Consider the following 27647-nt stretch of genomic DNA (forward strand, 5'->3'; position numbering starts at 1 on the left):
CATACCAGAAGTAAAAGTATCACAGAATATTTGTATTTCTATGGAAAGTATTAGTTGGTTAATGAAAGTATTGAGTCTGCATATTAACTGGTAGACTAACTAATACAATAAACGCAGTGGAAGTACAATGTAGTATCCTAGGGAAAAACTCCAGTAAAATACAAGTACCTCAGTATTGTACAGTACTTGTACAGTAGGCGGATGTACTCCTTACCTTCAACCACTGCTCTAATAACCTGTATACGTGTAATCTGCCCGTTGACCGGTAGGGGGCAGCGGTGCTGCAACACGTTCGTTGGAGCTCAAACTAATGAAGAAGAACCACTTCCTGGGCAGAACAAAAATAAACAAGAGAAATGGACGCCTTAGACGAAATAAAACGTCTCGAGTATTTATCGTTGGTGTCGAAGGTGTGCACGGAGTTGGAGAATCATCTGGGAATAAGCGAGAAGGACCTGGGTAACGTTACGACACGTAATGATGTGATAGTGTAGCAGTGAGTTAGCACGAGGAACGTTAACTTAACACCAGTTGATGTTTTACAGCTGAATTCATCATCAGTTTGGCCGAAAAACACTCAACATTTGAGAGATTCAAAGCGGCTCTGTTTAAAAATGGAGCAGACTTCACAGTAAGTGTTGAACTCAACAAATGCATCTAACTATATCTATATCTAACTATATCTACCTAAGGTTACCTCTCTATCTGCCGTTGCTTTGTGTTTAAATCCACGTGTCTTGTTTCAGGACACCTTTATTGGTAATCTACTTCGACTTATTCATACTATGCGACCCTCACCGTCCACAAGTACAGGTACAGAACCTTTCTAAAGTATTTCATGTAGTAGTACCTCGTGTTTTACAGCCATACTGTTAAACTACATCTTCTCTGTTGTGAATGACAGGTCCTCAGTCAGACGTGAAGGCAAAGAGTGAAAAGGACAACCTGAAGGGGAAATATCCAGCTTTATGTAAACCAGATGCTGCTGTGTGGATAGTACGGCTCTTTTATCTCTATAAAGGACAATATGACTCTTTGCCAGTGGGAAAGTCAGCAATGACATGAATAACACATTTCAGAGGCAACTGCGGTTTGTAATTAAGTTCTGAACCCTCCTTCAGATTCCACCGCCTCACGCAGACAGAGATGACGAGCAGGTGGCAGAAGTGGCCATGAAGGAGCTGGAGAAGCTGATGCCTAACTTCTGTGGAACAAGCTCTGATACCGGGTAAAGGTTTTGGACTAAAAGTGTGACAGTCATTTGGAAAAGAAGCTGATAAAACATGACATGAAGTCAAACATTGGTCCCGTTTGCTCCTCAGGTCAGTCAGGAACACAGACGGACAAATCAGACGTCAGAGGAGTCCAGATCGCGACGGAGACGCAAACCCCAAGCGCAAAAGGAAACGGGTGTGGAGCGACCATCCACCGAGCCCCCTCAGAGACGACGAGGACAACCACAAGAAGGACGACAGAGACGCTGACCGCTGGCGTGACCGGCTTGTGGATCGGCCTCCGCCTGAAGAGCCGGTTGTGGGCGACGTCTACAATGGCAAAATCAGCAGTTTAATGCAGTTTGGCTGTTTTGTGCAGCTGGAGGGCCTCAGGTCAGTCAGCTGAAGCCACTGACAGGGATGTTCTCCTGGATTTCATTGTTGCATGTTTGTGTTAGCCGACTTCTTCTTTGTGGCTTTATTAGTACAGCTGGATACTTATGATGCACAGAGGGCTGCTTCTCCACTACTTCTAATCATTTCGATATTTCTCCCTTTTGCACTCATGTACTTGTGTGTTCCAAATAAATTGAGAATTTTTCCGATCATTTCTTCCCCGACGGTCCCAACTCATCCACTAGATTACACGTTATGTTGCGTTCAGGGTCTGCCTGTGAGGTTCTGTAAGCACCTCTTGGTCCTAACCTGTAGTGTGAAACTCTGCAGGAAACGCTTTGAGGGCCTCGTGCACATCTCTGAGTTACGCAAAGAAGGACGCATCGCCAATGTGGCTGACGTGGTCACCAAAGGCCAGAAGGTGAAGGTGAAAGTTCTGTCGTTCACCGGAACCAAAGCCAGCCTCAGCATGAAGGTGAGTCACGTTTAAAAGATCAGAAGAAGAGCGGGTTTCTACATGAAGCCTTTAGGAGTCCGTAAACAACATGAAATGAAAACACCAGCAATGGTTTGGAGTATTGTAGTTGCTGTTGATTAGTTAGTAACTGAAGGTGAATCATAAATTATGCAATGTTGAAATCAAATGTGAGTTTATCTCAGTTTTATGGTTTTAAAAGTGTAATTCTGCAGAACTGCAACCTGCAGGTTACAATGCGTAACACATGTAGTTGTTAAACGAATGCATACATTAATCTGCAAAAACAGTTTGTCTTGCATCCAATATAATAATTGGTTTCTCGAATGTGCTCACTGGTTTCCATGTTGCCAGGATGTCGACCAGGAGACGGGGGAGGACCTGAACCCCAACCGGAGGAGAAACCTGGACAGCAGAGACGAAGCCATGAGGAACCCGGACCGCCCCGTTGAAGCCAGCATGGTGGAAATGGAGGAGAACCCAACGGAACGCAAACGGCTCTCCAAGATAACTGACCTGGAAAAATGGGAAATCAAACAGGTATTCATCCGACGCACTCGTGTGAAACAGAATACGTGTTGAATCCTTGGCTGGTTTTGAACCATCTGGTTCTGATGGTTTTTAACTATCTGGTTTAAAAAACCCTGTTCAGATGATTGCCGCCAACGTACTTCCTAAAGAAGAGTTCCCAGAATTTGACGAGGAGACGGGAATCCTTCCCAAAATAGATGACGATGAAGGTAAAACTCTGCACTTTGTTCTTCAGTTTTTTGCTAAATGAAAGTCCTCCTGCATAATGACGTCTCCTCTGCAACTGTTCCCTCCACAGATGAAGAATTAGAGATTGATCTGGTGGAAGAGGAACCACCATTCCTGAGGGGACAGACGAAATTTAGCACAAACCTGAGCCCAGTGAAAATAGTGAAGGTGTGTATCCAGGCTGGTTGTTTGTGGTTTAGTCAAATGTAGGCAGAGCACACTGAATATTCATCTCCTTTGTGTGTGTGTGACATCACAGCAACGTCCAGTGGATATAAATACATATAAAGACTGATTATAGGAGCTACGGTCGAACTTCCTTTTTGTTTTGTTGGAATTGAAAATTATAATTTTATAAAAATAAACCTTAGATATATAGAAGAACACCGGGACTTGTACAGCTGTGCTGTAAACTACGGATGCACTTTGATGACATTTGTTTCTCCGTCATCATTCCAACGACTGTTTTCACTTTGTCCATCAGAATCCAGACGGCTCCCTCTCCCAGGCAGCCATGATGCAGAGCGCTCTCTCTAAGGAGCGGAGGGAGCTGAAGCAGGCGGCCCGTGCAGCAGAGATGGACTCCATCCCGACCGGCATCCACAAGAACTGGATCGACCCCATGCCCGATTGTAAGGACCTGATCCAGCAGACTCTTTATGAGCGAGGCTGTCGATCTAAATGTGTGCAGCACTGACTCTCTGTGTGGTTCTCAAGCATCCGTGGAGCAAACCTTAAACCGGAAATTAATTCAAGGGCAAAATCAATCAATGTTGCGTCAGAGATTTCAAATGTATGAAATGAGATTGAAGCGGCTGTCTTGTGCCAGGCCTGTTACACTGTTACATTGTTACCGTGGCATGGCTGGAGATGATTATCAGCTTCCCCTTGAGTGTACGCTGACTCATAATGCACTGTGACTGTATCTTCCGCTGCCTGAGGGGACTTCGGAGGTTTAACAAGTTCCTTCCAGCCCCGGTCGCTACCTCTGACTCACAGTTTAATACGAGAACAGCTTGTTAGGATATCGAGTTATCGTTGCAGTTCATCTTGATTAAACACAATAGTTAGGATCTTGCCGGTGCTTGACATTTGTCCTGTTCCTCTCCTGTGCAGATGAAGGAAGGCAGATCGCTGCCAACTTGAGGGGCATCGGCGCGATGCCGCTCGATCTTCCAGCGTGGAAAAGATACGCCTTCGGAGGGAACCAGGTGTCGTATGGCAAGAAGACCGAGCTTTCCATCCTGCAGCAGAGAGAGGCGCTGCCTATTTTCAAGCTCAAGGAGCAGCTTGTTCAGGTACAGTCGGTGCTGGGATGGGCACAGAGATTAAGGGGAGACGGCCCAGGCAAACATGTTGGATATTTTGCATTCATAACATGTCTTCTTTAAGACTAGTGGGGAAAAAAACAACCACAATACACATTTAGGTGTTTACTTTACTGCGCTGTAATGATTAACAGATGGATATTTTAGATTTCTCCTAAACTCACCAGAAGTTAGCGTCAGATAAGCCCTCATTTTATTGAAACATACACTTTCAGACGGACACAAACTCACCATCACCGGCCTCGATTACACCGAAAAAGGCAGTTTTCAGCCCGAGAGATGACAGCAGACTTTTGAAAGAACAAACAAGCCATGAACCCACGTTACGACCGACAACATTTACATCGTCCCACATCCACCAACATCTTTATTACCGTAGCAATGAATTATTTCTCTTCACAGGCGGTCCACGATAATCAGATCTTGATTGTTGTCGGAGAGACGGGGTCCGGTAAGACCACCCAGATCACTCAGTACCTGGCGGAGGCGGGCTACACCACCAGGGGGAAGATCGGCTGTACGCAGCCCCGCCGTGTGGCCGCCATGTCCGTGGCCAAGAGAGTCTCTGAGGAGTACGGTTGCCGTCTGGGACAAGAGGCGAGTGCTCTTCATCTGCACAGGAGGAGTCCGAGCGAGCCTGTCCTTCCTCCTGGATCATTTCTCATTCATCCATTTTACCTTAACTTTAGGTGGGTTACACCATTCGATTTGAGGACTGCACCAGTACAGAGACGGTGATCAAGTACATGACGCACGGTATGCTGCAGAGGGAGTGTCTGCTGGACGCAGACATGAGTCTGTATTCCCTCATCATGCTCGATGAGGCCCATGAGAGAACCATCCACACCGACGTGCTCTTCGGACTTCTCAAGAAGGTATTTTCTTTACATTCTGCAAACCACACAGTAAAGAATACCAACAATGCAGTAACGTCCTCTGCCTCTTTTAGACGATAAAGAAGCGCAAAGACATGAAGCTGATCGTGTCCTCGGCCACACTGGACGCTGTCAAGTTCTCCCAGTATTTCTTTGAAGCGCCCATCTTCACCATCCCAGGAAGAACGTATCCGGTGGAGGTTCTCTACTGCAAGGAGCCCGAGACGGACTACCTGGACGCCAGCCTCATCACAGTCATGCAGATTCACCTGATGGAGCCTCCAGGTACGGCTGTGTCAGGGATTTAAAACGGTTCTGTATGTAAGAAACCTAACCGTGTCTCTGTGCGTTACAAAATACTCCGTCTCTGTCCAGGCGACGTCCTGGTGTTTCTGACCGGACAGGAAGAGATCGACACCGCCTGTGAGATCCTGTACGACAGGATGAAGTCACTGGGGCCGGATGTTCCTGAACTGATTATTCTGCCAGTTTACTCGGCGCTGCCCAGTGAGATGCAGACCAGGATCTTTGACCCGGCACCCCCGGGCAGCAGAAAGGTGACACACTGCACTGGATTAGATTAAAGCTGTGAGGGGATGTGGAACAGAATACCTGTGTTTGCTGAAGAAGTACCTTTTACTATGTGGTAAAAAGCCTTTCTTTGATAGAATTTGAATATATTTACCTTTTAGTGGCTTTCAATTAGTTTGATTTTATCGAATGCTCAGCACAGAACCAAAGAGTCACCTTTTAAAGAGTAATTCAGTGCTGATCCTCTCCGTTGTGTTTGTGTACCACCAGGTCATCATTGCCACCAACATCGCTGAGACGTCTCTCACCATCGATGGAGTCTACTACGTGGTGGACCCCGGCTTTGTGAAACAGATCGTGTATAATTCAAAGTCGGGCATCGACCAGCTTGTGGTGACTCCCATATCACAGGTGCAGCCATGTCAACACAACCCTCATAATGTGGACGTAAACATTTTACGTTTGGCCCGCCATGGAAACCTCAGCGGTTTCTATCGTATGCTGAAACCCAAAAAAAAAAGAAACGGCATCATCGGTGATGATTTGATGGCTGGACATGTCTTTACGACAAGATAAGAAGAAATGGGCTTTATTGTCTTAGACACACACAAGACAGTATCTGCTCTTTAGATAATACATAGTATCATTATGTATTCATACACAGTACCTAAAATTGTATGCATGGACTGCCATCAACCAACAAATGGCACACTGCCCATCGTACGACCCACCGGCACTGATCATCATCCTAACGTGTGCGTTCCTCCCTGATCGTCTTCTCTCAGGCCCAGGCCAAGCAGAGGGCCGGTCGAGCCGGCCGAACGGGCCCCGGGAAGTGTTACCGGCTCTACACAGAGAGAGCCTACAGAGACGAGATGCTCACCACCAACGTGCCCGAGATCCAGAGGACCAACTTGGCCAGCACTGTGCTGTCTCTGAAGGTAAAGTTCCGACTTTTTCGTGAATCCCTTTCCATCTTTTTAACTGTTTTTTGGGGGTTTTTTGTTGCTACAAAGCGAGGGCCTTGACATGATGCATGATATTAGAGATTCTAATCATGACTTTGTGGCCCAGTTGTGATCGTCGGTGTGATTCCTTTTTATTTCCCAGGCGATGGGCATCAATGACCTGCTGTCTTTTGACTTCATGGACGCGCCTCCCATGGAGACTCTGATCACAGCCATGGAGCAGCTCTACACTCTGGGCGGCCTGGATGATGAAGGCTTACTCACCCGGCTGGGGAGGAGGGTGAGGAGAAGAGAAAAGTCTACTGCATGTACTCAGTGACACGGTTTCATGATAACCGATGATATTATTATATTATGTCCTCTTTGTTCCAAATCTCAACTCTCCATTGTGCATCCTGTCTGTGTCTGTCTACACCCGTCTGCGTGGGTCAGATGGCTGAGTTTCCTCTGGAGCCGATGTTGTGTAAGATGTTGATCATGTCCGTCCATCTGGGCTGCAGTGAAGAGATGCTCACCATCGTCTCCATGCTGTCAGTGCAGAACATCTTCTACAGACCGAAGGTTTGTTGCTAACACCCGACGACACTCGTACTGACCACATCAGACGTACTTCAATAACATGCACATACTTGTTTGTCTCAAATCTTTGATTGGGAAACATGAATAAAGCATTTTCAAGGCAACAACATGCTGAAAACCTTTGTGAAATAACACAAAGTTCAATGCTTCCTTGCGTTTTCAGGACAAACAGACCTTGGCTGACCAGAAGAAGACAAAGTTCTTCCAGCCGGAGGGAGACCACCTGACCCTGCTGGCGGTCTACAACTCCTGGAAGAACAACAAGTTCTCCAACCCCTGGTGTTTCGAGAACTTCATCCAGGCCCGCTCCTTGAAGAGAGCTATGGACATCCGCAAGCAGATGCTGAGCATCATGGACAGGTGCTCGGAAGCAGGAAATTCAACTGTGGTTCAATGAGTTGTTTGAGTTGTTGTATTTCAGTGTTTGTTCTATCGTTGACGATGGAAACATCTGCAACACTGACCTCATATAGTGTGGAATGGAGAAATGACTGTAGACATACAAATGTGCAGCACTGTGTTTACACGTATGCCAGAGTTCAAGAAAAGCACACGCAGCATTTAACGTCAATCAAACGATGTCTTGTGAAAAAAAATACAATTTTGAATAAAAATAAACCATTTTGATTGCAGTATGCAAGTATTTACTGTACTAACTATTCTTCAGACACAAGTTGGACGTGGTGTCTTGTGGAACAGCTACCATGCGGGTCCAGAAAGCCATCTGCAGCGGCTACTTCAGGAACTCTGCCAGGAAGCACCCCCATGATGGGTACCGTACCCTGATAGACCAGCAGGTGGTGTACCTCCACCCCTCCAGCACGCTCTTCAACCGCCAGCCAGAGTGGTGAGTCCTCGTGCTGCTGCTGGAACGCCGCAGGGCTGACGTGACGAGTAGACTGTGGCATAAGAGTTGACTATGTACCCAACAAACGTGATTTCAGCCTCACGTAGAGCTGCAGAATGAGTGTATGGATCAATCACTATTACTGCAAAAGTTAATAAATTAATTTTCTGTATATCAAGTAAAACTGCAAAATATTAACAGCGACATTAATTAGAGCATTTGATATTTATGTTTGGGTTTTTGGACTGAGGGGCACCTTTTACTATTTTCTGAGCTGATCATTATTAACTGTCTTCTTGTCCTCGTCCTGCTTCCTGCAGGCTCGTGTACCACGAGTTGGTGCTGACCACCAAGGAGTACATGCGGGAGGTGACCACCATCGACCCGCGCTGGCTGGTAGAGTTTGCGCCGGCTTTCTACCGAGTCGGCGACCCGACGCGCCTCAGCCGGCAGAAGAGGCAACAGAAACTGGAACCGCTCTACAATCGCTACGAGGAACCGAACGCCTGGAGAATCTCCCGAGCGTTCAGACGGCGCTGATGAGCTGCCGGGCCTCGTGCTGCTGGACCTGCTGGACAGACTGAAGTGCAGAATGACTGAACCAGCTCACGGCTGAGACATTTAGTTCAGTCTTTTGCCAAACCTGGGGACAGTCTGCTAAATAAATAAATGAATCCGTTGTAAACACGTTTGACAATATGTGATGGTCTGAAGTAATACTTAGTTTTGCCATATATATATATATATATATCTATCTAGATAGATATCAACAAAATATTCCACGTTTTGTAAAAAAGTTGTCGTAATTGCCGATAAACACTTGATGCCCTTTTAGTCGTTGCTGCCTCTTAATCATCCCGTCTTTTCTGCATGTTTCGGTTAAAGAGTCATTTACGGAAACATGCTTCTTTTCTTTCATGTTAATAGTATAGAATGTCATTCTATACTATTTATCTCTTGACATACTATATTTTTCGAAATCTTATTCAATGATTTTTTTTGTTTATTGGACTGACCCTTTTTGACATACTGCACTAGGACTTTCTTGTACTTTTTTCAATATATTATACGTTGCACAATATTTTGACATCCTATAATACGTTTTGTCAACATTCAATAGTATAACATTTTCTTCTTTTTCCAACATACGACACTGACTTTTTACAATGTTTTTTCAATAAACTATACCGTGACTTTTTTTGACATTCTATATTATGACTCTTCGACATATGATCATTTCTCAACATGGAGAAATGAACTGTCTTTTTAAACAGTACACTGACTTTTTTTAGAAATACAATACTTTTTTTCAACAAACTACACTGACTTTTCTGAAATTTTATGGCATAAAAAACAAAAACAGACGCGTCATAGAATACCCCAACGTGCCTCATCAGAAAAAACCCAGGAAAGAAAAGTCTCAACTTCAATTTGGGCATTATTATGGGTATTTATTATGCAATCTCCAACCACAGTCATGTTTATGGATTGAATAGGCCTCAGATGTGAGAAGAATGCAGCTCTTAAAAACATAACAAAAAAATCCCGAATGAGATTAATTTAAAACAAAAAACGCCATAGCCTTATATACAAGTGGATGGGGTGAGCATGTGCAAGAGGTGCATGGGATTTCGGGGTGCGTATGATGATGTGTCAGTACAACAGGAAGATTTCTGAAGGTGGGGAGAGAGGAGGGAGGGTGTGGGCTGGCTTTAGTACATGTAGCCTTTGGAGTAGGCCTGTGGGCCCATGTTTTGGGGGGCTTGTTCCGTGGCATAGGGCACTCCCTCGTCCAGGTGGGACAGGGGCACCGTGTCCTCCTCGTTGACGTAGCGCTCAAACTCGGCCTTCAGGCTGGGCCGCTGATTGTCGGGAAAGGCCAGGGAGATGAGGGCCTCGGGCTCACACACAAACTTGTAAACATAGCGCTCCCCTGCCACCTGGAGAGGGAGAGGGAACGGCTTGAGTCATGAAGGAATATATAGAAGGTGCATTTAGTGTGCATTGTGGCACACTATACGACTCAATTTGCTATTTCATTGAACAGAACGACCCTTTCCAATGAATCATTTGGCCACATCAAAATGATCTTTTCACGGCTTATTATCAATTACAACTGCATTGTTGGTGGATCGTGCCGTGCTAGAGGAAGATCAACACCAGCCAAATGGAATATTTACAACCAGGAAACCCAAAAGTTATTCTCATTTATAGTTTATAACTGATAAAAAAACATGAGTAAATAATTAAAAGCCATTAGTACAACTTATAAAGCCTTTATAACAGCATGTTATAATAAAGTGGTACCATCATTTGATCAAAGTGGACGGGTTCTAGTTATCCTACTATGAATACATAACGGAAGGAAATGTTTGGCACGCCTGAGGTTTTAGCAACAGCAAAAAAAAAGGCTTTTAAAAGCTGTATAACGTCAAAATAAGGACAAATTATAAAAAGTGCGTTTTGTACCTTCTGCATGATTCCCTTCTCGTAGTAATAGCGCAGAGAGCGACTGAGCTTGTCGTAGTTCATGGCCGGACGGTTCTTCTGCATGCCCCACAGCCTGGCAACCTGAGAAGGGGAGGAAATGGCTGTGGTTACACTTCTGGCTCAGTTCAGCTTTGGTGAGGTTCATTTAAAAGGCGAGGCGGTTATTTGCATGCTAAAGAAGGGCTTAAGAATATAGCCCTTCTCAAATGACACGACAACAAAAGAAAATCGTTGGTGTCAGCATTTCTGTTCCTGAATTTAATATTCCCAAAATCCTCATTCGACACGGTTGTGTGTATTTCTATTCTGTGACCACTAGGGGTCCTCTGTGACAAGCCAAAGCCTCCTCTGCTCTTTAAACTCAACGGCGTCCACATGCGAAGACCAGGGCGAGTCCCCACATGTGGACTCACTTCCTCTTTATGTAACATATTACCACTAGGATGCAACCAGAGTCCCACAGTGTTCACAGTGAAACAAGAAGCATGGCTGGTTGTCAGAGGCAGCCCGTGAAATACTCTCGCAAAACAAAACTGAACTCTCAGCTGACGAGGGCCCGACAGAGAACGAGTGTCTCACAGCCCCACGCAGACAACGGGGAAGTAAATCAAATCATGGGGGGGCACTGAGATCCATGACTCAGGAAGAGACGGGTTGTATCCCACAGTGGCCCTGTGTGATCTCTAAGTGTGCTCTCAGCCCTAATTGCTCTTGTAAAACTCTTACCCCATTCATTTTTAATGTACAGTGAAAAGATAATGGAAAACACGGTGTAGACCTGTCCGTAGTAGGACCCACCCAAATGGACGCTCTCTGATTCGTCCAATCAAATTGCAGACTTAAAACGTCGCAAAAAATGTCTCGACTGAAGCAACGTGAAGAGGTGAGAGACAGCGGGGGTGTTGGATGATACTGTGACAGCGCTTGTCCTTCATTGATCAATCCAGCGCTTCATGTGTTGAATAATGAATGGCGGGCTAATGGAAGGCGGATAAGAGCACAAGACCTACGAGGAAAGTGGCCAAATCTCACTTCTAAGCGCTCTAATCTCGGTGGCACTTTAGAAACACTGCTGACATAAATTCATTCAAAGAACTCGAGCCGTCTTTGTCAGATTCATATTAACGTTGAGATCTATATCAACACTTCTCCAGTATTTGTGGATAAGTCCAAACAAAAACAAAAATCGTGCTGATGCATATTAAACAGCATCTCTTTCAGTAAAGAAAACTAACTTTAAGATGATATTTATACAGTTTTGATAGGAAGAGGCTATGGCCTAAAGAACATAGAGATCCCTTTTTATTATCGGAGTAAACCCAACACAAGTGCATAAAGATGCTGTACTATAAATGGCGGCTATAAGCTTGCTTCAAAAGAAAACCCTCAGACTATATTGAAGTCAAATCAAAAAGTTACACCGTCTCTCTGAAAGTGAAATTCAATACTTTGTGTTGAAAATACTGTGATTAATCAAAGGAGTTCTACAAAACTGCACCTCTACTCTCAGCGTTCAGACAAACGATTGTCCTGTTTCTGTTGTTTGTGTTGAACAGATCGTTTCAGACGCACCTCTTCAGGTTCAATGAGCTTGAACTCCATGCCGCGGCCCGTCCAGGCGATGAAGCGGGCGTTGCCCGGGTCGTCCAGCAGGGCCACCAGGAACTGCCAGAGCTGCAAAGAGCCCCGGCGCTGGTAAGGTGCGCCCTCGCGATAAACACCACCCCCCTCCTGCTTCACCTCACCTGGGACGAGGAGAGAAGAGGCCGGACGTCAGCGCGGTTATGAGCATATCACAAATGTCGAAATGCTTTTCTTTGAATCACAAACGGACCGGGAGTCACTGAATCTGACCAGCTTATGATGCAACTCAAACATCTCTGTCGCCTCAGTTGTACTTTACACCCAACCAAGTTTATTTGATAGATTTTCTGCACTTTAATCTGCATCAGGCCATTCAATTAGGGACTCAAATGGTTCTTGTTTCACATGTACAAACAGCTGGAAGAAGTCTCTGAATTGTAGTGGGGCCAGTACATCATTAGCTCAGCTAATCTTGATGTTTCATGTTTGCATACTGACGTAAACTGAATCAAATGCTTATTAACTACGGCTTATCAAAAAGGGCAGCGGTGCGTTTAGTTGAGACGGAAATAGGAACAATTTTATGTGACCGAGAGAAGAAGCTGAAAGTAAAACAAATAATTGATAATACTGGGTTAAACAATATGTAGGTAAGTGGACACTGATTAGTTCTGGGTTGTTTACCGGTTACTGGATATGTTGTACACAAGTGACAGAACATGAGAAGCTCAGCTAAGTTACTGCTGCTGTTGTTGTTCCTCAATGAACTTGCACACTTCACTGGTTCAACCAGTGCCGACACCCTCAGGCTCTCCACTCGATCTCCTTCAGCGTCAATCACAGACAACACCATGGGAAACTGCTCGTCTCTCTCTTCACCTTGACGGAGGAGCCCCACATCGTGTGTGCCGGGACACCAAACCCTCGAACTAAGCTTCTGAGCACGCAAAGACCCGTGCACCTCTCACACAAGGATCCCTGACGTCTACACGAGAGGATAGTCAGATATATAGAGTTTCTCTTCGATACCTGCTGTCATCCAACTAACACCTCACCAAGTGGATTGCGGTGGGCAAATTAAATTCTGTGTGAATGCAGGGGGGGATTATGGGTGCAGCTGGCTCACCTTCAAACTTCTCTGGAACCACACGGGAGTCGTTTTCAAACAGATAGCCTGCGAGACAAAGGGAGAATTGTGTTAGAGTTTCAAGGGGCCGAGATCGTAGCACAACTAGGTTGTTCATTTGGGATCCGTGCCAAGCTTTGAATACCATCTCCATCCAAATACAAGGATCTATTCACGCATGAATAACATTAAGCCAATAAGTGTGTACTCTGATTTTACAAAAGTAGAAAAGAACACTTCAGTAACAGGGAGAGGATTTCATGTTGGACACATTTAAAAACAGACTTGGATCCTTCGCTCCCATTTGCAGGGCCAGTGAACTTATTGTAATTATTATTTTCAGGAGCCAGTCTAAGTCTGTTGTTGAATAAGAATTTGAATAACACAAAATGGTGCAACAATGAGAGTGAAGGGAAAGATAGTTTTCCTTTTTTTTTTTGCTGGGAAAATACTGTGTTTTTTTCCAGGAGTAATGTTTATTCATGGATTCTTGAGGCAGGGGTGAGGCCAGAGCCTCTGCCAATGGAAACACGGACACACCGCCTGTTAGCCAATGGAAACACGGACACACCGCCTGTTAGCCAATGGAAACACGGACACACCGCCTGTTAGCCAATGGAAACACGGACACACCGCCTGTTAGCCAATGGAAACACGGACACACCGCCTGTTAGCCAATGGAAAGACGGACACACCGCCGGTTAGCCAATGGAAAGACGGACACACCGCCTGTTAGCCAATGGAAACACGGACACACCGCCTGTTAGCCAATGGAAAGACGGACACACCGCCGGTTAGCCAATGGAAAGACGGACACACCGCCTGTTAGCCAATGGAAACACGGACACACCGCCTGTTAGCCAATGGAAACACGGACACACCGCCGGTTAGCCAATGGAAACACGGACACACCGCCTGTTAGCCAATGGAAACACAGACACACCGCCTGTTAGCCAATGGAAACACGGACACACCGCCTGTTAGCCAATGACCGCAGCGCTCTAACCAGCGGCGGCTCAATGAAGATAAAGCGTTCAGAGGAGATTGGAAACATGCAATTGAAATATTGACATCACTACGATTCCCTCAACTGACAAACAACGATACTTTGGCCTCTAAAAGAGGGTCAAATATGATTGTTTTCACAATAAAAGTGTCATTACCTTCATTGCTGTGCTGGGGGTTTGGGTAGCCCTCATTGTGGTGGTACATAGAGGGACATCCAGGCACATCTGTAACAGAACACAAAAAGCTATGGGTCAAATATTTGTTTATTTAAATCAGTTTAAAAGGGATAAACATGGTGGACAATTATAGGATGAATGCCCATCTATCCATCCAATTTCACAATTTCCCCAGTGAAAGAAAATGTGACTTTTTAGCCAAAACTGAGTTTTATCAACCGTCAAATAAATAAAGAATGGAAATTGCTCACAAAGGGTTGATCATCACTTTGAGAGATTTTAAATTCAAGTAAATAAAAACCCAAACTTACTGCTTACTAAGCCAATACCGGCTTGAGAAAGTGAGTATATTAAATGGGGATTTCGTGCGGTCACCTTTGAGCATTGCAAGGACAAACGCTGCATTTATCATATCGCTGCTCTTGTCTCGGGTGGTATTTTTAGGCCATGAGCAAGCACCAGACCAGAAAAGTGCTACAGTAGACAGTGTCTGCACTGTATCTGGGTACTATTGACTGACTCAAATAGGTACATTCAGCGAAATACATTTTATACTCATCCTCATGACCCTTTAAGCAAAACTCTTTGCAGGTTGGAGCACGTATTTATGTTATGAGCAAAGTTGTTTTCAAGAGTTCTTTGTGGTCTGTATCCTGAGATTGCTCTGCTCACCTTTGGTTTCTTTTGCTTTGGCTGTCAGTGAACACAAAATAAAGGTGTGACATTGATTCCTTTATATTCATTTGTCCTGTCAACTGTATGAACGAGAGCATGAAAACGGAAAGGTGCAGCTCTTTGCCTCTGGCTCTGGACGTGACTCACTCTCGGGGAACAGCACTGTGACTGTGATAAGATGCCACTGGCGGGAATAAAAAACCTCAAACTCTCCATTCTGGGGCAGCAGCACTCGATCATACTGTAAATAATATGTCTGCCAGCTGCGGCAGACTCCCACTAGGGAGTGATCGGTAGATTGGGTGTGGGAGCAGCGGGGTTAATTGTGTGGCGTGACCATTTTGTGTCTTTCATGCAACACAATAGCTGTGATTAAGAATGGCAAATTGTGTGTGAATCTGGTCTCAGTCTCCAGCCTGCTTTCTAAACGGGACAGTAGACTTGTGGCATTTGGCTTTCATTGTTCACATTGAAAAGAAAACACTGGTGCTGTTGCCTTCACACGCTATTTACCGGTACGTCACTCCATCTCTTTTGTATGCTCAAGTACAATTTTCCCATTACATGCCCATACGGCTTGGGACAATCATTTACACCAATTTAGTAATCTGTTTTTGTGAACCAATTCAATGTTTTGTTTGCCGGGTGCATTCTTTTAAAAGCTCTTAAAAACACAAATAATCCAATTGCCTGAACGAAAAACAAACATTCTTTACTCAGACTGCAACATGATTTACATAATGAAGTTGATGACGGTTGAGGTTTCCTATTTTTACTACCTGGAACACATAAATGTGTGTATATATGCTTTCTTCTTGCAGCATTCTTTTTTCCAACACAGAATTCTGTACTTTGTTTTTTGAGGGATCTAGTGGTTGTTTGCATTCTCCAGAGTCAGATTCATTTGACAACATTATCTCCAGGTCTAAGGCTGCCGTCTGTATTGTATAACTGTCTACAAACCAATGATAAACCGATCTTCTACGTCGGTCAGACTCGTATCCGAGACATTTCGGAGGAAACTCCACCAAATTCAACTTTCTCCTCCTCTCGGCCGTTATCCACAGAAAAACATCCTTTTGCACTTTCCCTTTTCTCTCTCAAGGTTGTTTGATTCCTGGTCAGTGCTATCCGGTCCCCTTATCAAAAGGTGCAGGTATAAAAACACCAGAGAGTGAAAAGAATGAGGTCGCTTTCCTTTGCGTTTTGATTATGCATACAGTGTGCTGGAAGGCATGCTTTGCAGGCATCCACAAATGTGCATGTGGGACCTGTGGGAATCTCAACAATAGCTTTCAGGTCCTACAGCAGCTTTGATTCAGGTGGATGAGGACACGATGTATGGTGAGTGTTATGTTTCTCTCCTTGTTGTACATTCAGAGAGGCGAGCAGAGGAGCTGGTTTCTGTGCTCTCCAGTGGTTCAGCTCGTTGTTAAAGCGCCTGTGCTGGCTACCCCCCTCCTCACCCAAAGCCCAGCCAGTGAGAGGTTCGGGTTACTGCGGCCACGCTCATTTTTCCATTATGAGTTCATCTGCCTGCAGAAAAAGGAAGCCGCTGGTGCAACCTGAGATCCTGGAGCACTCCACCAGGGACTCTAGTCTTTCCAGTGCCCTCCATTTTCTCAATGAAATTCCTCTGCCCCTCTCTCTCTCTCTCTCTCTCAGACAGAGAGAGAGGGGGGGGGGGGGGGGTGAGAGGGGGTGAGAGGGGTAAGGAAGGAGGTAGGAGTTACAGGAGGAAAAAATATATTTTTGTTCCTTTTCTTTGCAAAGTGTCAGAGAGTTGAAAGGAGGAGTTTTGGAGGCAGGGAGGGAGTCGGTGTAAATCAGGGGTGTCCAAACTTTTTTCACTGAGGGCCACATACAGAAAAATATACCAAGGGCTGGGCCACTCGGGTCCGATCGCCTCACCCCTAGTGTGTTAAAGTGAGCAAAAGCAATCAAATTTGGTTCTCAATGTGCTTTTGTTCAGATTTAACAGAGATGTTTGTTCACGTATGTTGAGCCGAACAGACTCATTATTCAAATAGAAGGGAGTTGAGAACAGCTCGATGTCTCTCTCAATGAGAGAAACATATTGAAAGCCATGGCAGCTGGTAGAACATGTTCTAGGTAGGGCTGTGCCACATCCAATCAATTTCAGCAAACATCCCAGTATGATTTAATGCTAAATAAATGAAGGTATCAAACACGTATTGCTACTTTGCAGTTAAATATTTAACATTTATTCCAACATGAAAAAAAGCAGAAAATAACACTTTGACAAACACGTCAGGACATCTTATTTACAGCTGGTAGCTTCATGTGCTGCTTCCCTTTCCTGCTAGTCTGCTGTCTGATTGTGAGGTCAGGCTGATCTGATATCAGCACTGCAGTTTCTCCTCAAAGTTCTCCTCTCAAACGGGTCTTGGAGGAGTAGTGCTCGCGCTGGAGCTCGCGCCCGCCTGTAGAGACTCGTCCGGACGGGAACGCGCAGCTTGGGGCAGAATCGATTCTGCCCCAAGCTGAATCTATTTGAGTACGCTGATTGGCTAAATTGTATGTCACACACTTATATCTTTAATCAGCAATTGGCTAAACTGCCTCACTGCTCTTTTGGGCAGTTTCTCCAGCGCTGCTGAGACGTGCACACGCAGAGAGGACATGCAGGAAAAGCATATATTTACCGCAGATATCATATTTTACACATATTACTGGGTGATTCCATATTTCAAAAACACAAATATTGACAATTTGTATTGTTTATTATTGTTATTATTATTCATTTCATTTTATTTGTTGTGGCTCAAGGTGGGGCGGCGCCCTATCGCCCTCTATTGACCAGCCGCCACGTAAGCACTGACTGAGCTCTGTCATGAGAGACGTTATCACGGACACGTATTTCCCCCTTTTAGCAGAAAGGTTGGCCTTTGGAAAAGCACATTTGACTTCGGACTGCGTGGGGAAGTGCGCAACATTGAAGTTGCGTAGAGTGCCCTCGTGCTCGAATTATGTTGACAGTTTTCACAACCGTGTTCATCACATCGCCGGGCTGGACTGTCTGAGCACAGAGGGCTTGTTGGTGGGTGATACGCTGCATTTTAACAGCCTCACCTCCGCTCTCTTGTGCTCGCCTTTCATAGCTGGAGCCCTATCTGTTATAACTCCACACAGCTTGTCCCATCTTGTCAATTGCATCTGACACAGCTTCAAACATGTCCTTACCTGTTGTTGTGCTCTTCAGACTCCTAAAATCAAGCAGCTCCTAATGCAGAAATGATCGTCAACTCCCCGCAAACAAATGAACAGCTGTGCGGTGTCTGTGGCATCTGTGCTCTCATCATATGCAATGGAGTAAAAAGCAAAAGCACGAGCTTTATCTGGCACTTGATGGTTTAGGTCAGCTGACAAGTCTTCGATTCGCCGCACAACTGTGTTTCTGGACACGCTAACGTTGTTGAATTCCTGCATTTATTCCGGGCACTTGCGACTTTAGTGAGGCACTGTTTTATGAAGTCACCATCTGAGAAAGGTTTCCCGTGACGGGCAATGAGTTGAGCTACCTCGTGGCTGCTATTGTGACTTTTTCTTGTGTTTTGATTGCACGGAAAAAAATACTCTTATTGAGCTAACTGCCATTTAACTTTCTGTTCTCGCTCGGCACCAGTGTAGGACGTGTCATCATCCGGGGCTAAACGTTTCTTTGATTGCTCTTATTTTGTGGAGAAGCTGCCTTGTTCAACACAGTATCTCCACCTAGTGGTGAAACTAAGAAGTACAATACAGTCAAGCGCAAGTTTCAAGTGTGGGCCATATTACATTATATTTGTAGAAGTTGCTGCGGGCCAATTAAAAATGGACCGTGGGCCGTACTTGGCCCGCGGGCCGTAGTTTGGACACCCCTGGTGTAGATAGAAGTTAGTTTGCCTTTTGGACATTTTGTTCTTGAGTTAGCTTCACACACTGGGGAGGGTTTGTCTTCAAAGGGGACTTTTTTATTTAAATTTTTTAGACAGTTTATAATCCCAAAGACTCCTTATCAATCATTTCAACCATTGTCAAGATTCAAGCTTTAGTGCACAGGTTCACACTGTATTTGATGTTATGCACACAAACGAGCTGAAACTGATCCGTCCATTTTTCTCTGTCGCTCTACAATACAAACCAAAACACACAAATTGCTGTGAGTTTGTAGCACCAAACCTCCAGCAACCTTGCAAGTTGATTGAACATCGCTCCATACTGCTGAAACCGTCTTCAATCACAATTATTAATGTCTTTGGGTTTTGGACTGTTGCTTGGACAAAACAAGCAATTTGAACTTTGAACGCGTCACCTTGGGTCTGAGTATTTTCACTTCTGATATTTCCTAAACTCAATCGTTGATCAATTCATTCGAAAAATAATTGTAGTTTCCCGTTGGCATATTTCACCCACTTGCTGTGAAGTAAAACTTACAGACGTGCTTTTGAGAAGCCGGCATCATCACTTTTAAACATACTTTAGTGACATTCGTCTGAATCACTCACCAGGTTCGTAGGTGTAGTCTGTGGGCTCCTGCTTAACCATCATGTGGGCTGGTGGGAACCGGTGTGGCTGTTGATGTGGGTGTGGCTGTTGATGTGGGTGTGGCTGTTGATGTGGGTGTGGATGTTGATGTGGGTGTGGGTGGGTCTGGGGGTGAGGTCCAACCCCGTGTCCAGGTCCTGCCATGTGAGCCACCCGCTCATACAACGGGTCGAGGTATTCTTGCTTAAAGCTCTGCTGCAGGTAGGGCATGCAGGGGTCGGAGTGCTGCCGATGGTAACCGCCACCTCCACCTCCGCCTCCGCCCCCCGGACCTCCACCGGCTCCACTGCTGCCATGACACGCTGGGGCAGAAGGCATGCGCTGAAAGGCCTGGCCTGGTGGTGGGAACTGGGGACACATGGGGTCTCCTGAGGGGCCCTGGTACCTGGAGCTGAAAAAAGAGTGACAGCAGCTCATTTCAGGGTCTCATGCTCAATAGTATCCTTGTGTTATTGTTTTGGTCGGAATCATACAACAGATTCATAAAGACTTATCAGCTCTGGTTAATGTTATACATGATATTTTACCATCACTCTGAACTAAATCATGTGTTAAAATGTCAGTCACAGCTGCTGCCGAGACGTTTGTGTTGTGTCACCTGGCGTTGATGGGGTAGCTGTTGCTGGGCAGTGGCTGGGAGGTGGCAGCAGGGTTCATGTAGCCAGCATCGGGCCGTCCGGCCGTGGCAGGTTTTGGGGAGTAATGCTGCTGCATAGGAGACATGGGGGTCCCTGGGCAGGAGCTCTTGGCTCCTCCTGCAACCCTCTTCTGCTCATAGGCACTAAAATACACCAACACACTCATGAGTACACGCATAACGGCACATGTACCAGCAGGGTCATGCTAGGGAGGGTCATAACTGTCGTTATTGAGAATGGCAAAATAAAGTAGTTATTGTTTCATTTGTTCTGCGCTTGGTAACAAAAGGATGTCAGTAAATATGCAGAGAGACAATAAATCAGCCTTTGTTTTAGTGCCCAAATAATGTTCTAAATAAGAGCTAAAGAAGCACAAAGGAAGTCTGGTCGAGACTAAGAGGAGGAAATGAGAAACATCTTCTTTAAGCTTATCTAGAAGGCAAAACTGGGAGAATGACAAACAGAAAATACTGCAAAGTATGATTCCCCGTATTGTTTCAGAGATATCACTCTAAAATATGTTTTTGGGCACACTGGCCCTTTCAAACACTTCAAACGTTTAAGGGCAAAATACTACAAACATGTACTTTATTAGGAACACCTGGAGTACCTGGCATAAAGGCACTGCTCTCCACTGGGGTAGCTGAAGCTCTGCTTGTGGCTACAGGACTGGCTGGGGTCGGAGCCCGGGCTCTGCGGTTCCTTCTTGATAGTGACTGGAGGGCTGTGAAATGCCACCGCTACAAAAGACAGTAAACAGAAAGCAGACATAAAGGTTGGCACACACACACACACACATATCAGGCTTTGTATATTCTTTTCTCATTCAGCCCTGCCCAGATACTATTGTCGTTAAGCTCAAATGCAAATACTTCTGTCTGCACGGGACTCTCTTTTACGTGCCGCCAAAATGCTTAAGTGACTGTCAGCTGCAAAAAACAGGGCAGCAGACAGACACGTATAAACACACACACGCACTGAGGAGGAGGACAGGCACACACGAGGAAAAGCACACGCTCACACACGACTGCATTCCAGCAGTCATTTGGAAACCCAACGTGTCCTCGCCCACTTTTCTTCACTCTTCCAGACACAACAGCAGCCAAAACTTCCTCAGTCAAAGTCGAGCTTAAAGCTAAACAAGTCCACGGGCCAGAGAGACGTCTGTGGACTGATGAAAGCAAATGTCACACCTCTGTTAGAGCAGCATATACACCGATCTAAATCCCTGCATTCTTTCCTATCGGTATCCAGATGTTAGCCATCCCTTGTGAGCTTTACTTTTTTGCCGTCGAGTTAAGACGGCAACAAGGATAACCTGATAATGCCACGTATACCCTGAAAGTCCAAAATATTAGGAAACATTTCTGCCAATTCATGTTTCCCCAAAAGGCATCCATTCAATCTCTGGCACACCGAACTGTCTATCAAGCTGAGCTGCTGGAGGGGACCTTTGCCTTGATGGCCACGAAAACCACCCAAAGTGGAGCTTCAAACTGTGCCGAGGGCTTGTGTTTATTATGTGAGGGGAGGTTTTCACCCGGAGAACGGGACAGGATGTTTTTCTGGTCCCGACAGGGTAAACAGCAGCAGCTGTGCACTTCCAGCTGGGGAGGCCTGTATTTAAGTGCGTGCGCGAGTGTGTATGTGTGTGTGTTAGAAATCTCGGCGAGTCTGAGTCGGTGTGTGTGCTTGTGAATGCGTCCGTGTGTGTGTGTGCGCGTTTAAATGTCTATCTGTGTGTGCAGTGGGTGTGGAACTGACGGAGCAGCCCACACTGAAAGCTCAGCCCAGGTAATTACATACCGACGTCCATTCACAAAAAGAGGTGGAGAAAAAAACCCGTCTGGCTCTGAAGCCAGAGATGACTGCTTCACTAGGGCGAGAGATGGAAAGTGAAAAACAAAAAACAAAAAGGACAAACAGAGTAACCAAAAGGTGAGAAGAGATTATAGGGACATAAAACATAAACTGCCTCGAGGATGTGCAGTCACTCTCAGGAACTTCCCTCAACTCTCAGAATTGATTGAACGTTGGGTGGAATTAGTTGTTAAAAACTAGACTAAAAAGCAAAGATTCAAACGGTTTTATTTAGTGCTGACTTGATTCATCGATCAACAAAAAGTTTAAATCATGACAATGTGTTCATGGTTCAAACGATTCATTAAAAAAGGTACAAATGCAGTCACACGATTCCTGCTTCTCAATACAAAGATGTGTTGTTTAATTATATACACAAGGTGTCCCTAAGGGTTCTGGGAAATGTTGATGGCCATTTTTCAGCAGTCAGTCAGTCGTAATAATTAATTTAAGTGGTTAGTAAAAAGTAAAACTAACAAAACTAGAAAAGAGTTTACTGCAGCCCTAGTTTCATTTTACTACTTCTTTTGCATTTGAATTGGTGTTTGAAATGAGTGAGTAGAGTTGACTACGGGACGATCAAACAGCTTAGATGAGTTATCATTCATGAACACAGACATAAAAAAAGGTTTTCACATTTAAGGATTCTCCTCGTATTTCTGCCTTCCTGTTGCTATCCAGGTGTTTATTTCACCGTTTCATTCTCGTTGATCACGCATAAAATGATAAACCGAGTCGAACGATCAAAACGGCGCTGAGAGCTCATCATCATGACCTTCCTCTTTGTGGTCTGTACTCACTCTCCCATGGCAGGCAGGCAGGTGCGGAAGTGTTGGCTTTAGTGGAGGATCAACGGGATTAGAGAGCATTTACCCAGATTTCCCAGACAGACGCGATGGGAATCCAGCCTCCTTCAAGTCTCCGACAGCTCGTCTGCTAGTACACGGAGGGTGGCACATGACTGCCGCTCTAATAATACTAGTGTGTCTGTCTATTGACATTCCCCCCCTTTCTCTGCCATGGTCATGAACTGCAAACAATCCTCAGAGAGCGTACACTCACGGTGCAGCCAAGTGGAGCCACTAATGCGATTGGCAGGAATATTTCCCTTGATGTGGTTCTCGGTTCATGAGGATGTTCCATTTCAAACAGTCCTGCCTGGGAACGGCGTCAGCTGTGTGTGTGTGTGTGTGTGTGTGTGTGTGTGTGTGTGTGTGTGTGTGTGTGTGTTTGAGCTATTTGTGTGTGACCTTTGTGGAATATTAATTAATCTGGTAAATGAGCTTCGGGCAGCGTTTTGTGTTTGTGTGATTGTGATTGCTGTCTGTTGCATCGCCTGCGTTTCCAATCAGACAGAGGTGGTTGATGTTCCGATTCAGGTGTAGGAATTAGTGGGAACTAAAGACAAAATTAAAAAAAAACGCAACATATATTTAGCTATTTAGATTCCCAATTACCTCATGATTTTAATTAAAAACATATTTGAACAATACTTGGGAGTCCACAGACATGCTGGCGGCTCGTTGAGGCTTTACTTCTGCATTTCCAACATGCTCACAATGACAATACGAATGCTGCGTTCACACCGGTCGCGTTGATTTTTTGACGCGCGTCGAGATTACATACAAAGTCTATGCACAGACGCGATGAGACTGGCGCGCCGCGATTTTGCGATGGCGCGGCGCGTTGGACGCGTTATTGCAGTGCGGTGGACGCGGTGGACGCGTTGGACGCCGCAAAATCGGCAACGCGCGAGTTGAAATTTTTCAATTTCTGAGAATTAATCGCGTGACGCTGTGGCGCGATAGCCTATCAGCGTTGAGTTGCTCCCCCTGTCATCACTGACTTCCTGCCGTTGTTGAATCAGGAAATAAATCCTGTAGCCGTCTGTGTTCACCCAGAGCTCTACGATACCTCATATCAACAGAGACCGGACCAAACTGTGTGTATACATGAGTGTGTGTGTGTAAACCATACGGTACAAACAATGAACAGACGCTGCCGTATTTACGTCTACGTGACGTTATTGAGTGCTGGTGGAGCTGCTACGATGTTAGCATAGCCTAGCACCGATCCATCAGAGCTCCAATCACAGCCAAATCAGTTTATTTTGTGTTCCTACAGCTGTAGTAAACAGCGACCGGTGGCTTGCTAGACAGTGAATACAGCTCGATACAATCCACGGAGCTCCTCTGAACAATATTATGAACCAGACATGACGGCGTTTGGCATTCCGATGTTTGAGGGACTTCCACAACACGTACAAAGCAGCAATTGTCCTTATTCCTTTCACGGTTGACAGCGGAAAGAAATGGCGGCCAGGTGAACGGCTTCCAGGACGATAAACCACGCCCCCTCTCCGGCGCTACGAGATTTTGCAGCGTTTGGTGTGAACACGACCGGCGGCGCGTTGGACGCGATTTTGCAGTGCGTCAAAAAATCAACGCGACCGGTGTGAACGCAGCATAACATGCTGATGTTTAGCAGCTGTAATGTTTACCACGTTCACCTTAATTAACACAGCTGATGCTAATGGAAATGCTCATTGCAAGTATTGGGTCATAAACCAAAGTCAGGGGATCACAAAAGTTATTTAAATTGATCCTCTGCAATGATCTTAATTCTGCTCTTACAAATTTGTGCTTTGGGCTTGTGCGCTTCTAAAAAGGCCGACTTGCAGACAGAATAGCGATCAGAATTTGTTTTGTGTCATCAGTATGCTTCCATGGACACGAATGACTGAACCAAATTTCATGGCAATCCATCCAATAGTAATTGAATGGCGAAGCTAAAAAACACATTTGAGAAAGATTCTGACATCCAGTTCCACGAATAGTCCTTAAATAAATACAATTTAAAAAAAACCTGGTCTCCACCAACTTTTACAAACTCTCTGGCATATCGCAGTTCATCTAACTTTCCCAAATGATGAAGTTTATACGCTGGTGGCAGTCTTGTAAACGGATCCAGGGAGAGTTATGTTCTTCAGGCTCCCGTCTCTTCCTGCTGTTATTTGGGGCAATAAGACCTTCTCCAACGGCTTTGTTCAATGTTACACCACCCTTTCACAGTGGTTGTCATATTTCATAGTTTCTTTTCTACATGTGTGTGTGTGTGTGTGATGGGTTCAGTTCATGAACTTAAGAACAGAGTGTGAAGAACCTGGAAGCTGTTTGGAAGTGAAAAGACAGATACTGTACACAATAGCCGATGCCTTTTAAAAACAGACAATTTTTGAGATAACACAGAAGGGTGTACAGTGACGACTAGGAGTGTGTTCATGCGTGCGGCTGGACATGCACTTTCTCCTGCTGCATTGGGAGGAGCGTGGCAGATTCCCAGCACCTCCCAAACTGATAAGGTCAAAGGCCTCTTCCTCACGCCAAACTTCGTTCTCTTATCTCCTCCTTCCTTATTTTGTGGTGTCCTTTGCCGTCTCCCTTTCACTCCCTATTTTGAGTGCTAGGTATAGAGATGACCCCCAGCTCAAGGCAGGGTGGAGATGGACTTTTTTACATATGTAAATGTTGGTTCTTAGGGGGAGGATGCAGGGTGAAAGGTGATGGTCATGGTTGAGTGCTTTAGGAAGTAGAGGGATCATTACATAGGGGGGGGTCCCATTCAGACAGACACCCACCACAAACAAATTGCAGGAGCAGGGATGCCCCCCCCCCCCCCCCCCCACACACACACTCCTCTACATAATGGGCCCCTCAGCTGAGCCATACGGAGGCAGTGTTATCATGTCAGGAAACACTATTGGATTCCTAAAAAACACAAATAGTGCAGACAAAGGGATGAACTATAACAACTTGTGCAGAAAGATTTGGTTTGCACACGAATAATGGTGGAAATTAAGATTACAATATTACAAATGTGATGAATATACTATCAGAATGAAAAATGTTGATGCTTTTTCGTAAGAAGCTAGATTGATATTGAAAGAGACAAAATCAAGGGATTAGACTCAAGCGTAGCAACGAAAACACTTTAAAATCACTTGTGAATGAGCCGTTTCAAGCGTTTTGACGAGACCTCACTATGAACTCCCCCATCTGAGAGTATTTCCTACCATTGAAGGCACTTGTGTAGGGAAATCCAATCTGAAGACAGCAGTGGATCTGGAGAGTCTTACATTGGATGTTTATGTGCGACATGGCCAAGTCTTAAGCCTCTGGAAGTCTGCAGCACATGACAGCCTCGCTCACAATAACTCATTGGACATCAGCCCCAGTGTCAAACATGGTGACTGGATCCCGCTAAACCGAGAGACACGCGAGCGTAACGTAAATACTCACTTAATGGGTCCAAATCACACAAATACAAGTCAAGTTGTACTCTTACAGGAACCATCTCAGGGCTATCTGGAGGTCTGGTTCGTCTCTCACATTATATGCATCGTACATGTGCAGTGCAAGCGGCTCAAGGCCTCAGTACTGTTGGGGTCTGATAAATGGCTTAAACATGTGCTGTGGACAAAGAAAATCAGGCCTTAACTTTTTCAAGCAAAGGTCTCATCCTGATTTGTAGTTGATAAGAGCAAAGGGATTTCACACTCAGGTGTGAATTCCCCCCCCCCCCCAAATAACCATGGTAACCGCGGCAATCTCATTGGCCGAGAGCCAAGAGACCCGAGGACCCCTGTGGTTCAGCCGATGTTCTATAAAACTCTCTGCTGCCCCCACCTCAAAGCTTTTCCCCCTTCGACCTCGGTTGAGTTAGGAGGCACACAACCGCTCTCTTCGCCCGGACCCCCCCCCCTGTCCAGGCCACAGAGAATCATAGCTTTTCCAACTCTCCCTCCGGGGTAACAGGAGGCACACAAGGCTCTTCGCTCGGACACCCCCGTCCAGGCCACAGAAGAACCAGCTTTTCCCCTTCGACCTCGGTTGAGTTAGGGAGCACGCAAACGCTCTCTTCGCCCGGACCCCCCCCGTCCAGGCCACAGAGAACCAGCTTTCCCCCTTCGACCTCGGTTGAGTTAGGAGGCACACAACCGCTCTCTTCGCCCGGACCTTCGTCCTGGACGCATGAAGACACATCGGCCTCTCCTCCCCCCCCTCCAGCACGACGGAGGCCACGAGGAAGCAACGGCCCTTCAACCCTACTCAAACCCTGACAAGCCGTTTCGCTGGATGAAACAGCCCGCGATAACGAATCTGCTTCAGCGATCAGTTCAGCGCTTTTTGCCCCTTTTTCTTTTGGTGCACACATTCCGGCGAAGGAAAGACGACAACGCCTCCCTCCTTCACCGACGATTCCCGGTAAGACGCACGTACCACGCCGTCAGCCGAAGTTAGATCACCCTCCCTGCCGCGAGGACAGATCACGTCTGCGTTTGCTCCAGAGCAAAGCCGCGCCGACCCGCAAGCTCCCCCCTGTCCCCCTTCCCGACGAGGAAAACGGACAGCTTTGCCACAAACACTTCCACGTTGCAACGAAGCATCTACAAGTAAGATTCTTGGCATTTGGGCATAGCTTAGCTTAAATTAACTTAAGTTTAATTCAGGCCATTCATGTATATGTTGATATTCCCGTGTTTTCGTGTGTTTAAGACTGTCGCGTGATAT

The 27647-nt window shown here is 45.7% G+C and overlaps 2 protein-coding genes across 2 annotated transcripts in view; one reads left to right on the forward strand and one right to left on the reverse strand.

Annotated features, from left to right (window-relative positions):
* The first annotated feature begins 331 nt into the window (after nt 1–331).
* Nucleotides 332–8795, forward strand: LOC306795131 (ATP-dependent RNA helicase DHX8-like). The gene is made up of 23 exons (XM_079293506.1): nt 332–459; nt 546–631; nt 747–813; nt 905–996; nt 1122–1228; nt 1323–1607; nt 1941–2085; nt 2440–2625; nt 2738–2825; nt 2915–3012; nt 3329–3476; nt 3961–4142; nt 4575–4769; nt 4862–5047; nt 5122–5332; nt 5423–5604; nt 5849–5989; nt 6364–6519; nt 6689–6826; nt 6979–7107; nt 7289–7485; nt 7793–7972; nt 8293–8795. The coding sequence occupies exons 1-23, from the start codon at nt 357–359 to the stop codon at nt 8510–8512; spliced, it is 3522 nt and encodes a 1173-aa protein (XP_079149632.1). The 5' UTR covers nt 332–356; the 3' UTR covers nt 8513–8795.
* A 630-nt stretch (nt 8796–9425) lies between these two features.
* Nucleotides 9426–27647, reverse strand: part of etv4 (ETS variant transcription factor 4) — a 40283-nt gene continuing 22061 nt past the window's right edge. The window contains exons 5-12 of the mRNA XM_079293509.1: nt 20828–20957; nt 20178–20360; nt 19540–19970; nt 14336–14404; nt 13173–13220; nt 12035–12207; nt 10442–10543; nt 9426–9912 (exon numbers count right to left, since the gene is read on the reverse strand). Coding sequence (XP_079149635.1) covers nt 9685–9912; nt 10442–10543; nt 12035–12207; nt 13173–13220; nt 14336–14404; nt 19540–19970; nt 20178–20360; nt 20828–20957 — 1364 coding nt within the window. The 3' untranslated portion in view covers nt 9426–9684. The remainder of the gene's footprint in view (nt 9913–10441; nt 10544–12034; nt 12208–13172; nt 13221–14335; nt 14405–19539; nt 19971–20177; nt 20361–20827; nt 20958–27647) is intronic.

This window comes from Melanostigma gelatinosum (assembly GCF_949748355.1).
Source record: "Melanostigma gelatinosum genome assembly, chromosome: 21".
Lineage (NCBI taxonomy): Eukaryota > Metazoa > Chordata > Actinopteri > Perciformes > Zoarcidae > Melanostigma > Melanostigma gelatinosum.